General features: G+C 45.3%; 1 protein-coding gene across 1 annotated transcript in view; it reads right to left on the reverse strand.

The window, feature by feature from the left end:
* The window catches only part of CPED1 (cadherin like and PC-esterase domain containing 1), a gene marked incomplete at its 5' end in the record, with an annotated part of 127931 nt that overhangs the window by 68191 nt on the left and 44782 nt on the right, over positions 1–14958 (reverse strand). The window contains 5 exons of the mRNA XM_082239544.1: positions 570–737; positions 2005–2077; positions 3556–3698; positions 4189–4345; positions 5590–5725. Of these exons, the coding sequence (XP_082095670.1) occupies positions 570–737; positions 2005–2077; positions 3556–3698; positions 4189–4345; positions 5590–5725 (677 nt within the window). The remainder of the gene's footprint in view (positions 1–569; positions 738–2004; positions 2078–3555; positions 3699–4188; positions 4346–5589; positions 5726–14958) is intronic.

Below are 14958 nucleotides of genomic sequence, written 5' to 3' on the forward strand. Positions count from 1 at the left end.
ACCTGGTCGAGAGTAACAGAGGATTTTTGAGAAAGAAGTGGCTGGGTTGGCAGGAGTATAGCCATACTCTTATGCTGAACAAACACAGAAAAGCACAGATGTTTTACAGGGTGATCAGATTGTTTGGTGTGTGTTTTTTAAAAAGCGACTAATTAAGTGTAGTGGGACGCGGGTGGCGCTGTGGGTTAAAGCCTCAGCGCCTAGGGCTTGCCGATCGAAAGGTCGGCAGTTCGAATCCCCGCGGCGGGGTGCGCTCCCGTCGTTCGGTCCCAGCGCCTGCCAACCTAGCAGTTCGAAAGCACCCCCGGGTGCAAGTAGATAAATAGGTACCGCTTACCAGCGGGAAGGTAAACGGCGTTCCGTGTGCTGCGCTGGCTCGCCAGATGCAGCTTTGTCACGCTGGCCACGTGACCCGGAAGTGTCTCCGGACAGCGCTGGCCCCCGGCCAATAGATGTGAGATGGGCGCACAAACCCCAGAGTCTGTCAAGACTGGCCCGTTCGGGCAGGGGTACCTTTACCTTTACCTAATTAAGTGTAATAAATATTAGATAAACAGATCTACCAATACCTTAATCCCTGTTGATCGGTAAACATTCTGCAAAGCCTCAAAGAAAGTAGAGGAAGATGACTGATTTGATAAGAGAATTCTGAAAGTATCTCCAAGAACAGTTTCTTTAACAGTTTGGTCCTGAAAATCCGACTCTCCGTCAGCTTGAAAATCAAAGTGTCCATGTACCTAGGAAGGTTATTAACTTAAGGTTATTAACTCATTCAGAGATGAATATTTATCAAATGCACTGCTCTCAGTACCTACAGTTTGACCATAAATATAGAATCCACCGGGGGTTGTCTCTCAGAACAGAATATGGACAGTGATCATATTGGGCTAGGAGCCCAAAGCAGGTCTGGGAATTGTGTGTTGAGGTCCCCAAGCCACCCCAAATAAAACACAATTCACACAGAAGTTTTGTTTAAAGTTTTGGGCATAATTTTGGCCACAACTTTATTAAAATACAAAAAATGTGAGTGGTCGCTTAGGCATTGGTAGACTAACTGACCCCGCACGGGGACAGACTGACATTCGCACACCCGCAAAAGTCAGAAAGGGAAAACATTTTGGGGAGAAAGCTGGAGCTGGTTACCATGCCCTCACCTCTCCGCTTGACAGGGGTTCGGACAAGAGCATGGCAAGCCCCTGGATTCCTTTAATGGAATTCCCTTGCAGCAGCAGCAGTGGAGGTGCAGGCACAGCCAATCCATACCCCTCAACCAACCAATTCATAAAACACAATGCCTAACCGCAACCTTACAAGTTGTGACAATTTGCTACGCAGTAGGCAAAAACCAAATGGCACCAGTCAATCTGCCAAATGGACAAAATTCCTACCGGGCCCCTGCCCCAAAAGCAGACAACCCCATGACAGGCATAGCAAGGTCAAGCAAACAACCCTAAATATAGGGAGGGAGGGCGGGTGATCCAATGCCGCAGCGAAAAGAGGAAGCTCAACACTGCGGGCAGGGAATATATAGCTTATGGCTGTCAATCACAAAATGGCAACATCACATTCTCCCCAACGACAAGAGGAGTCTAATCACAATGGTGGCCACTATCTCTTACCCGCCCAGCAACAGTCGGATGTCTTGTTAGACCCCACCACAACACGTGCTCTCCATGAAGGAGAACACGCTATGCCTTATATAGAGTCACACTGAGTCCATCTATGACACATCAACTGTCCCTCTGGAGGGGCTGACAACATGCATAGACCTTCAGCTCCAGGCTAAATTGACTTGTGGGGATGGAGCTAGCCCTGTAAGGGTGATGCAGGAGTTTCATATTACTGTTTCTGGGTTTACTTTTATGTTCACCATTCCAGTTGATGCTTTAAAGCACAGTGGTTTCTGCAGTATAAGGAAACTTCACTGGGAATTCCTATAGGATTTCCTCTCGCTTAGCCACAGTCAGTTGCTCATATGGGGAAATGCTACTGATGCTTGCTTACCTCAAGAATAACCGGATCCATAGAGCGGCTGAGCCCAACGTCGAAGGTTAGCATCTGAAAGCAGGAACTGCACCTGAAGTAAGATGACAGAAATGAAGAATTGGTTCTGTCTTCAAAGGAGGCGATGACCTAAGATACAGATTTCAAAATGCACCCCGTCTCTCTCAGAAAGCCCCCTTTCCCCATTTGAATGACTGGCCTGTAAGAAATACTGTTGCGAGGGGTCTTTTTTGTTTTTGTTTTTTGTAGAGGGGGTGGAGATAGATTGTATGCATGAAACCAGGATTCAAATCCTGGACTAGCCCATAGCTGTCAAGCGTCCCTTATTTGGAGGGACAGTCCCTTATCCCAGCGCCATGTCCCGCTGCTGTCCCTTATTGATGATGTCCCTTAAATTTCCCGGGTTTCAAAGGAAGCAGCTCCTCTCCCTCCCTCCCTGCCGGCCAGGGAGGAGGGAGGCTCCAACTGTGTTGATTGGCTGCATTGCTCACCCAATAAGAAGTCTAAGAATGACTGGAGGGGGTGGAGCTTGCATGCCTTGTGCCGATCAAATCGGCCGCATTGCCTGGGGACTTGCCTTTGCTCAGCGCTTCCCAGCGGAGAGGTGACGGTGGTTTTCCTTGCTGCATCCCCTTTGCTGGGTTGTTGCGCTGCGGAAACCACCGCTTGAGGCTTTTTTTGGCTGCTGGTTGGGCTTTCTGCCTTTGGCTTGGAGGGGCTCAGAAGTTGAATATAGCTGTGCTTGGAAAATCCCTTATTTTCAAGGCTGCTGGTCCCTTATTTTCAAATCTGTAAGTTGACAGCTATGGAATAGCCAGGCTAGCTTCCTGGAGAGATAACGGCCCTCTAACTATGGGCCATTAAGGAAACAAAGGAAGTGACTCTGTGCCAGACAGAAAATGGGTGGGGGGCCCTCCTTCAACTCGCTGGTAGTTAGAAAGACAAAGGCCAGAACTGAGAATCGAATTATGTGAACTAGAAACTAGAAGCTGGCAGCAAGGCAGCAGGCTGAGGAGGCAAAGAGTGAGAGCCATGTCTGATTTCTGCCAGAATCGAAGGCAGGGGCAATGGGAGAAGCAAGACCCTCTTGGGGCATTGAGGCTGTGAGCCCCTCCACTGTAGGCTCAGGTTGTATAAATGTGTAAATAAACCATATATTATAAAGACACCACAATCTCCGCTGATCCTCCTTCAGAGGAACCGAGCCCAGAAACCCTGGAACCTTGCACCGCTCAGAGATTGGGGTTGCCTGCAACAATACTTTAACCAGGAAGGAACAAAACACCTTGGAAAGTGTTCAGTGGCTTCAGACAACAGATTCCAAGAAGATGTCTTTTAAAAAAGGAAGTCTTTCTCCTTACCAACAGATACCTCTTTCTTTATCTATCCCTGTTTTAGACTCTGAGCGTTCAAACAAACCCATCAAGGCAAAGCTACATGGCTCCATTATGTCCCAGACTTTGGAAGCCAGGTTCAAGGCACCCTCATATTCCAAAGAGCATCTCTAAGAAAATTCAGCTTATTTCAATTTGTGTGCTTCAATCTCCTTACTGGCTGGAGGCCTTTGGTCCGGAAGAAGGGGCTTCACTAAAAACCTCAGTTATCAATAAGAGTTTGGTTATTGCTTCTTTCATGTCCTCCAGTGCCTGCTGTGGGGAACTGCCTTTCAAGACGGTTTCGAAAAAGGCTTGCAGCTGCAAATGAAAAGGAAAAAAATGCAGGAGTTTTCAAAACCCTGAATTATGTTGCATTTCTTGATCTTCATGAAATTCGTGAAGCCCAGCAAGAGATGGGATCCAAGATTACGGTATATCTGTAATATGCAGTCTGGCTGAAATACAGACCCTAACATACTATCAGCATCTACTGGATGCTGAAGGAACTGGCTGTACCACTATCCGGTCAAAGTCTAAAAGGGTGAAAATGATAGACAGAGAAAAACATGGGTGGGAACTTTAAAAAAAGAAAGAGATTGTCCTATTGTATTCTGCACATCTCTAGCTGATTTCAAAATCTGAGCACTCTCACCCGTGCATTTATAAAGCCAACTTTCATTTCAGTGCATGGTGGGTAAGTTGCAAGGAGCTTCTTACACAAGTGGGGAGATAAAACAAACCAACAAACCAAGCGTTTTTCAAGCTCTTTGGTAATAAAACTGAAATGAAGATGAAAGCACAGGCTTACCTTGACTGAAAAGTGCTTCTTCTTGGGCGGATACCAGACGACAGCAGTCGAATGAATGAATGCCCGCAGAGGTGTTAAAGATGTCACCAGAACATACACTTTGATGATGACTGAAATGTTTTGAATTTTAAAGGTGTCTTTAGCGGGTGATGGATGCCTGTAAAATGACAGCACAATGTTAGGCAAGGGCTGCTTCCTTTCTATCAAAAGTTCTTCCCTTCCTGTTTAACTGGCACAAAAATGCTTCCCATTATGTTCCTCAGTGCTGGTCCAAACATTTTCCTGCTGAAATGGAGCCGAAATGGTACCCCACCTTCTGAAGACCCATAGTTATGAAAATATCTCACTGCACAATTCAGACACCAACCTTTGCCCTCCATTTCACAAAGCAGCAATATACCCCCAAAGCCTAGCAGAACCAGCATGCTTCAATTTGGACACATTTTGATGCTATGCTAAACACCAGTTTAGCCATATGGTCGATATTTGCTTGCTTAATGCAAGCCATAGTTAACATTAGCCACAGTTTTGTCCATTCAGATGACATGACAAGTCGTGATTGATCAAAAGCAGAAATGAAAGCCTCAGATGTTCTCCTTGCAGCCACAACGATGGGGGAGAGAAAATTGGTTGCATGTGAGCAGGGTCGCCAACTATAGGGGGCTCTGGGTGCCCGAGCACCCACAAGTTTTTTGTTGTGGGTGCTCAGCACCTACACTGTGGGGGCCCCAACACAACTTCTGGTGCCTCACAAAGCACTAGAAGTCACCTCCGAAAGTACAGGGATACTTTCCAAGGTCTCAGAAGCTGACTTTCAGTGGGACTGGAAGTCAGGTTCTGAGACCGGGGTGTGTGTGTGCGGGTAATGTCATGACGTCACATGCCCTGGTCACCCATAACCTGCTGCATGTGAGCATGGAACGAGGATAGGCTCATTCACGTAATATTTCACTATAGTTCAGTATAACACAGGTCCTGAAAGACCTACATTGGCTCCCAGTATGTTTCCCAGCACAATTCAAAGTGTTGGTGCTGACCTCTAAAGCCCTAAACGGCCTCGGCCCAGTATACCTGAAGGAGCGTCTCCACCCCCATCATTCAGCTCCGAGGGCCTTCTGGCGATTCTCTCCCTGCAAGAAGTGAGGTTACAGGGAACCAGGCAGAGGGCCTTCTTGGTAGTGGCACCTGCCCTGTGGAACGCCCTCCCTTCAGATGTCAAGGAGATAAACAACTATCTGACATCTGAAGGCAGCCTTGTTTAGGGAACGGTTCCTTGCAAATACCCCTTCCAGTTCCAAAACTGGCATCATAAAGGAATCCAGATATATCATGGGAAAAATTGTAACATCTAGTTCAACCCATGCGGACGCAGTTATTAAGAACAGAAAACCAGTCTCTTACTGCTGAGCGTTCTCGATCGGCCGATGTAACATTTGTGTAAAACTTGTCCTTCTGTTATCATCTTGGGACTTCATGGTATGAAGAGGTATAATGTTTGATTCGGGGCAGGCAGAAAGGGCGACTGGAAGATGTACATCTGAAACAACATCAAGTTGGAGAAGGAAAGAAAATGAGAAGATCGTTAAAGTAGCTAGCGCCTCTCTTTTCGGGAATTGCAATGTTTTGTTATTACTTTCCGCTTTAACGTTTCTCCGCGTACACAGAACACTTTATTATTCCACCTTCTTACATTTTATTTATTATGCTCATGCCATGTTCTTCTTACAGGAGACGCAGAGTGGCTTATATAAGATTTCCAGTGGGGGAAGATTTTCAGACACTTTGTCAGGTCCTTACAGGCTTAACTGAATTCAAAGTGGGAAGGTGTTGGTCTTCCAAGACCATCTGTGGTGGCTCATGCTCAGTGAAACTGATGGGGAAGAAGACAGGGAGGCCAAAATGAAGTGGAGCCAGAGTCAACGACATGCAGAGCCCACTAATTCTAGCTATGTCCCCATCTCCCTCCATCCTGAGTTCTGCAAGGGCAACACCGACACTAAGGGCATAGCTGATAAGCAGTGCCACTCCTTGGGCTGGATATAAGAAAGGTGGCAGGCAGGTGGGGGCTGGATGAAGGCAGAAGTGGCTGTGGCAGTAACTGCTGGGATAGCTTAGTCAGTAGAGCACTAGACTCTTAATCTTCGGGTTGCAAGTTCAAGCCCCACCTTGGGCAAAAGATTTCTGCATTGCAGGGGTTAGACTAGAAGACCTTTGTGGTCCCTTCCAACTCTACAATTCTATGATTCTACAAACACCCTTATAATTAACAGTCAATTGCAATGGGGACTCTGAGATCTAATTCGCACATTTTATTTGAGAATTACTTTTTATTCTGTGTAATAAGAAATTTCAGTGGATATGATATATAATGCATTGGGGGGGAATGTTTAAAATAACTTTTTCTAAAAACCAAACCCCAAAGCCTTTCTTTTAGGTGCTGAAATTCCAATGGAGCGGAAAAGACTATATTTATGTATGATCACGGCTGTGCAGATGTTATGGGCCCAGGGATAGAAAGAAGATCAAGTCCCAATCAGAGAAGAATGGCAGGTCAAGTTGATGGATTATGCCGAAATGGCAAAAATGACCAGAAGAATAAGAAATCAGGAAGACCAAAATTTTAATAAGTAATGAGGAAAATTTATAATTTATCCTGAAAAACACTGTAAACAGCTGAAATCGTTAGTAGGATTGGAATAAAACGTCTAGTTTAATGGTGAATTTTGGACATAATGGAGATGTAAAAGGTTTGAATTGTCATAAAGGATGTAGGAGGGAATGATTAAAAGTAGGACCCACAACGGGGAGGAGGGAAGACCAGGAGATTCCTTGGAATCTTGTTTTTATGTTGTATGTTGTATATGTGATTGTAAAACTTTAATCTGAAAAACTAAATAACTAAATTCTTTTAAAAAAACAGAGAGCAGACTGAGAAAAAGACCTAACAAAGAAAAGAAAAAGTAAGATATTTCAGTGGATCTGATCATGGTTTTACTGCAAATGTAGCGACTGCTGTTTTCCCCACCCCCTACTTCAGATGATGTCTTTGGCTAGCACAACAAAAGTTTAGCTGACTTATAATTAAATATGCATTGGACTGGGTTATAGGTCCCACTGACTGCAGTGGGATCTATTCTGAAATAAGTACGCAGCGGATTGCACCCATCCAGAAAAAAACCAGGGAAAATTTGGCATACCCAAATTCCTTGAAATGGTTAAACCCACAATTATGTTCTTGAGGCTGTGATCCAATATGCACACTTTCCTGAGAGTAAGCTCCACCGATCACCTTGAGACTTCTAAAGTAAATATGCACAAGATAGGGCTGAAAGAGTCATATATTTCCATGATGGGGCTTATGATATGCTTTACACATTGCACAAAATGGTGGGATAGGAAGTGACCATATCCGGTGTTTTATATAAGTAATCGAATCGATGGAATGCTGCCAATCAGTTGAATTAAATGCTTCCGGCATAGCACCAATAAATTGCTTCACAGGAGTTATCTACGGTGATGAAACTGCAAACGTATTGTAATGAGATCTGCCAGTAGAGGGCGCGTTCTCCCTTTCCCTTCCCCACGCTTTTGTGACAAAGCCTTTTTTGTTCATATGTGGTGTGGCTTTTTCTTAACTGCAGCAAAGTCCATTTTTAGACATTTCTTAATGCTTAAGAGAGAAGTCAAGCTGTTCTTATTATTCCCAGATCTCATTACTTAGCATGAGACCACACAGTGCTAAGCTTATTAAGTGATTAATATAACTTCTACTTAAACAGATGCACTTTATTTCAATATGCCAATCTAAGAACATAACTGAGGCTGCAGGAAGTCTAATTATTGCACAGGAATAAGGAATTGGTGACAAAATATTATTCAAAAGAATACACATTCCAAAGTACCTTGGCAGCTGCATACAAGGCCACAATGATCTGATCACAGTTATGATTATTACTGCCATGCTATACCATGAACAACAAGACTTATTTCAGAACAGGAGCAATGACATAATCACTCAAGAGCACCTGGGTAAGTGATGGTCTGTCTTTGCTTTGGGAAGTGAATTAGGGGAATACTGAGGTTTCCAAGTTTGCTTGCACCAGTTAGCATAGAGAAAGGCAGAGCACTAAGAAAGTACTCAGTCAGAGGCTGGATACATCTTTCCTTTCTTTTGATGTGGCTCCTAGGTAAAGGTAAAGGTAAAGGGACCCCTGACCATTAGGTCCAGTCGTGACCAACTCTGGGGTTGCGTGCTCATCTCGCTTTATTGGCCAAGGGAGCCGGCATACAGCTTCCGGGTCATGTGGCCAGCATGACTAAGCCACTTCTGGCGAACCAGAGCAGTGCAATGAAACGCCGTTTACCTTCCCGCCGGAGTGGTACCTATTTATGTACTTGCACTTTGATGTGCTTTCAAACTGCTAGGTTGGCAGGAGCAGGGACTGAACAATGGGAGCTCACCCCGTCGCAGGGATTCGAACCGCCGACCTTCTGATCGGCAAGTCCTAGGCTCTGTGGTTTAACCCACAGCGCCACCCGTGTCTCGATGTGGCTCCTACTTCATTCTAAATGGCAGCACTTCTTAGCAAGATTGTTTGCATTTCGAATTTAAAGCTAAAGTTCGAACTTCAGCTAACTGAAGATCTTTTGTTACAGCTTAATGAGCTATTCAGGTTAAACTGGAGCAGTCAGAAGTAAGCAGCAAGAGGTTACTCCAAGGAAATGATACATAGGCTTGTGAGTTGAGGCCCTGCTTTGTGATGAAATAAGACATATGGACACAAGTATTTTAGGTTAATGGGCTAAAAAAGGCGACAACTTTATTGGTTACAGAATGTGAGTGGTATTGGCTTAGGCATGGAACCGAACAGACTATACTTGACTCCTGTCTGCTCAGCAGGGAGTCACACAAGGGTTAACAAACTGTAGGGGGAGCTTGGTGGTGCAAATCAACTGGAAGCTTTCCTCTAGAGTCACCGGAGGGTCGTACCACGGCCCTAGCCACCACCTGGGCTTCGGACAGGAACTACGACCGCCGGATTCCTTTAATGGAATACCCTTCAAGGGGAGGGGTACGTGATGGCTACAATCTCCCCTCCGACACACAACACGTTTTCCAATGCCTAACTGCCAAACCTTACAAAGTTGTGACGATTTGCTACGGGGTAGGTGAAAACCAAGTGGCTGGTGCCAATCCGCCAAGTGGAAAAAATTCCTACCAGGCCCCTTGAACAGGCGACCAACGAAGGTCCGTAGCAAGGTCAGGTGCTGACGCAAAACCTAGAGGGAGGGCAGGCGGGTGATCCGAGGAAGCAAGAACAAAAGAAGGAAGAGCTGTTGCTGTGAGAGCCAGTGCGGTGTAGTGGTTAAGAGCGATAGACTCGTAATCTGGGGAACCGGGTTCACGTCTCCGCTCCTCCACATGCAGCTGCTGGGTGACCTTGGGCCAGTCACACTTCTCTGAAGTCTCTCAGCCCCACTCACCTCACAGAGCGTTTGCTGTGGGGGAGGATGGGAAAGGAGAATGTTAGCAGCTTTGAGACTCCTTAGCGAGATATCAAATCCAAACTCCTTTTCTTCTTCTTCTTTGTGGGCCTGCGGCCGTTTAAATGTGGCTAAACCACGCCCCTCACCCAACTGGATTGGCTGGCTGGGGGGCATGACGCTGGCCCAGGATTTCTGTGACACAGGGGGCCTGGCCACGCCCCCCTGAGAGCGTGGGAAGCAATCCCTGCTCACAACCCCTCCCCTCTGGGAAGAGGAGAGGCTTTATGCAACAAACTACTGCTCTTTGGTACATGTGCGATAACGGATCAATACTTGCAATTTTGGATTCTTCTTTAGTCATGGCTATGAATTTCATCATGATGGCCAATGTCTCATCCTTCTCCCATAGGAAAGAATTTTGTTTTTGTTTTGTCGAAAACTGAATTTAAGATTGGGGTGGGCGGGAAATGAGAAACTTGCAGGATGAAAATTGACAGTTTCCTTCATCTGTACAGTGGTACCTCGGGTTAAGTACTTAATTTGTTCCGGAGGTCCGTTCTTAACCCGAAACTGTTCTTAACCTGAAGCACCACTTTAGCTAATGGGGCCTCCTGCTGCCTCTGCGCTGCTGCTGCTCGATTTCAGTTCTCATCCTGAAGCAAAGTTCTTAACCCGAGGTACTATTCCTGCATTAGCGGAGCCTGTACCCTGAAGCGTCTGTAACCTGAGGTACCACTGTAACTCCCAAGTAAAATTGTACACTATTGCGCTGTAAGATGCACCTAGCAGAAGGGTTTCCTCGTTTACTTAGAATCATAGAGTTAACTTGTGGTTAAGTAACTTGTGGTTAAGTAACTTGTGGTTAAGTAACCCATGTAGTGCATATGGTTTGATGAATAAATCAGAGCTGGAGTTGTTTAAAAGCTACATTCCTCGTGCAGCAAAGTTATTAATGACTGAACAGCTTCCTTCAAATATAATAAAGCAAGTGCAATCAAATGACTGCAAGAGAGAGAGAAGAGCAGGCAACTGTGACGCAAAGTGCTTCAGCAGATAAACAGGAATCAGCAGCTGTAATGAGTATGGGGTTTCTCGTGCGTAAGTTGCCGCCTCTCCTGGCTATGTTGCCTGGTTAAACCTTTCTGTCTGGACAGCCCTTCACTTCGTGGCTGCCTCAGTCGCTAGCAGAATCCGTCAGTGGGCGTTTCTTAAACCTTTTCCAACATAAAAGTTGTTTGACGCCAAGTCTCCTCCTACTCTCCCTGCGCGGAAGTCTTCTGTGCAGGGAGGGCGTGGGTAGCGGAGGACCCGTGCTCTCCCCGCTGGTGTCCGGTGAAGAGTCCTGGAGCCCTCTTGCCGATTCCCCCATCAGCCCCTCCATATCCCTGGTGTTGCGCTGATTTGCTTCCCCATCTGCGGAGCTGCCTCTCTCCCTGCTGGGCCCTTCTCCAGCATCATTTGAGAGCCTTCCTTCCGCCTCTAGCTCCGATGTCAGCTCCCTGACAGCAGCAAAAGCAATATTTGAATGGGTGGCCCTGTCGCAAAGAGCATATACATCAGGGTACGCATGAAGGGGACCAAAAAGGATGAGCAGCTACTAATACACAATTAATAGAACCCAAGAAGATATTACAGATTCATGAATTCACCCCTCCAAAGAATGTGGCCCAAGTATTGTGGTTAGATTTGAACCGCACTCTGAATAACATCCCCATCCCCGAGTAACGGGACAAATGTTCTTCTGCATTTGTTTTATAGATCAAATCTTCTGTAAAGAATTCAAGAGCTACAGCTGCCAAATGAGCGCAATATTTCATGCGTCTGATGAAGTGTGCTCTGGCCCGCAGAAGATTATTCCACAATAAATGTGTCACAGTGCAATCCTGTCAGTGTAGTGGGGGGGGGGGGGAGAGAGAAACCCAATGATTCTTTTCTCTGCAAAAAGTACGAAGATCTATGTCCTGCCTAATGACTCGACCCACAAAGGAGAATGTGTCAAAGTAAGAAGCCATTATTCAGAGCTGTGAATCATGACTCAGAGTTTAAGGGCCAATGGCAGAGGCCCAAAGTCTGAAATATCCTGTGACTGGATAAAAGGTAAAGGTAAAGGGACCCCTGACCATTAGGTCCAGTCATGACCGACTCTGGGGTTGCGGCACTCATCTCGCTTTATAGGCCGAGGAAGCTGGCGTACAGCTTCCGGGTCATGTGGCCAGCATGACTAAGCTGCTTCTGGCGAACCAGAGCAGTGCATGGAAATGCCATTTACCTTCCCGCTGGAGTGGTACCTATTTATCTACTTGCACTTTGGCGTGCTTTCGAACTGCTAGGTTGGCAGGAGCTGGGACCGAACAATGGGAACTCACCCCGTCACGGGGATTCGAACTGCCAACCTTCTGATCGGCAAGTCCTAGGCTCTGTGGTTTAACCCACAGCACCACCCACGTCCCTCCTGTGATTGGATATCATGTATCAAATCAGAACACAGGGGCTCAGAATCCTTAATCCAGACTCAAACTCAGGCAAACACAGACCACTGAATACATAACACTGAGCACCCATCAGGGACTTCAAGAGCCAAGCTACACAGTCAGTACATGTCAAATCCACCATCCGAGCCCCATAGTCCAAGCTGTGAGTGTTGGTGGTGAGCATTTGGGGGGAAGCCAATTTATTGAAGCACCAGTGAAAGGAGAAGACGTTTAATCCTTTTCTCCCTGATGTGATCAAAATCCTATTTCTACAGTGTGCAGTTTGCCCCATTGGGGTGGGCAAAGAACGCATATACATGCAGTTATTCACAAATGACAGACAACTATCAATCCACTGTTTTGTAGCAGAGAGCATTGCAGCATGAATTGGCACCCCAAATCCCTGACGAACATCAAGTATATAAGGAAAGGAATAACTGTGTCTTGATTCGTCTTTTCCCCCTTCTGTTATTTAATCCATCATATCCAAAAAGTAAATGAAAACATATCGATTAAATTTCAGAGGACTGGGATGTGGTTAAAAAAGGCTTTAACACTTGCATCAGGGGAAACAATTTAACTTATCTCTCTGTATCCTCCCATGCCTCCTCTTTATTAAGAGAGAACATTGAACATTTTGCAAAGAGAAATTCTGATCAATTGATTATGTCTGCAAGCAGCTACGTATTAGAAAGTATTATACCACCTCATCCGAATGTTTGGAAAAGGTGCAAGAAAATCTTCATGCATTAAAAAAAAATAAAATGGAACAGAGCCTAACTCAGAGAGAAAAATACTTTCATTTCTCTAACCACAATGACCTAGCCTTTTGAAAAATCTTGCACATACCAGTCAAATTATCTACTGAATAAGCTAACTGTTCTGAAGCACAGTTTTCTAATTATCCATGGTTTTCAAAGTGGTTAGGATGGTATGCTACAACAGCAGCAAGAATACTCATAGCAAAGTACTGGAAGACACAAGATCTACCCACCTTGGAAGAGTGGCAGATGAAGGTGATTGACTACATGGGACTGGCTGAAATGACTGACAGAATCCGAGACCAGGGGAAAGAGACGGCGGAAGAAGATTGGAAGAAATTCAAAATATATCTTAAGAAATATTGCAAAATTAATGAATGTTAAAATGTTGTGGTTATATAAAGTAAGGGATTACAGCTGTTAAAGATTAAGTAAAAGAAAAGGAAAGGAAAAATTGGATAAAATTAAGGGGAAGGATTTGCTGAAATAAATTTGGGAATTGGAATGCAGAAAGGGGAGGTATGGGGAAGTCGATGAAGTAAGTTTAAGAAAAAAAAGGAGTTGAAATTATACGTGTTTGTTTGTTTTTGTATGTATATTTTTGTAATGTGTATTGTGTGTACTGTATGTGTTTTTATAATTTGTGAAAATTTAATAAATATTTTTTTAAAAAAAAACACAAAGTGGTTAGGATGGAAAACTAGAAAGTGAATGATGAAACCCTCAACCATTCAGCTACAATGATGGGATATAAACTTTGGGAAATGCAGAATAGCATTGTCCAAATGATATTGCTTTTGGGGGTGTCAGATAACAGCACTCTAAAATGCAGATATGATAAAGCACTGCTGTCTTACAGAAGACAATGGCCTAGTGCTGAACTCCCCGTTTAAACCATAACTAGGACTCAACCTAAGTTCCCTTCAGGTCAGTGAAGGTACACACAACAAAATAGTACATAGGCCATTTTCAGCATGGTTCCCATGCTCTTTTCTTCATGGTATTACTTCCCATATGGAGAATTTGGCATATTTGAAGTGGTCTTGAAGTAACAAAAATCTTGTTTGATCTGTTTATCATTATAATGTGGATCCGTATGCAACTGAAACAGTGCCATTCATGGACAAGAGGAAGGTATGAGCAGTCATGGGGAACCCCCAAGGTTTGCAGAAACATATTTAAAACATAGGCAACCTGCCCAGTGGGTGGGGGTGGGGAAGAAATACCCCAAACAGCCAAATGAGGACTGAGGAAGCTCAGTAGCTGTGGAATGTTGATCAAATGTTAGGGAAATAAAACAGAAAACTGTGTGCAAGAGGGGGACTGGGCTAGACCAGGGGTTGTCAACCTGGTCCCTATCGCCCACTAGTGAGCGTTTCAGGATTCTAGGTGGGCGGTAGGCGGTTCTACGGCACAAGCTAAATCTTCCTTCCATCGAGCACTGGTGAGCGGTAAGGAAATTTACCATCAGGAAAGATGCATTAGTGGGTGGTAGGTATAAAAAAGGGATGCGGGCGGCGCTGTGGTCTAAACCACTGAGCCTCTTGAGCTTGCCGATCAGAAGGTCAGCAGTTCGAATCCGCACGACGGGGTGAGCTCCTGTTGCTCGGTCCCAGCTCCTGCCAACCTAGCACTTCGAAAGCACACCAGTGCAAGTAGATAAATAGGTACCACTCCAGTGGGAAGGTAAACGGCGTTTCTGTGCGCTGCTCTGGTTTCGGTGTTCCGCTGTGCCAGAAGCGGCTTAGTCATGCTGGCCACATGACCCGGGAAAACTGTCTGCAGACAAACGCCGGCTCCCTCAGCCTGTAAAGCGAGATGAGCACCGCAACCCCAGAGTCGTCTGCGACTGAACTTAACTCTCAGGGGTCCTTTACCCTTTTTTTTAGGTAAAAAGGGTTGACTACCCATGGGCTAGACTATCCATGACAAGGACATGGGCTGGCTAGTTGGAACCCTGAGCATAAACACTCCACACTGCAACATTTTGTTGCAGGCCCACTTATATATTAAAGTCCAAATGCACAGCAGTGTTTGTGACTCCCCCTTCC

This window comes from Podarcis vaucheri, assembly GCF_965113315.1.
Source record: "Podarcis vaucheri genome assembly, chromosome: 10".
NCBI classification, from domain to species: Eukaryota; Metazoa; Chordata; class Lepidosauria; order Squamata; family Lacertidae; genus Podarcis; species Podarcis vaucheri.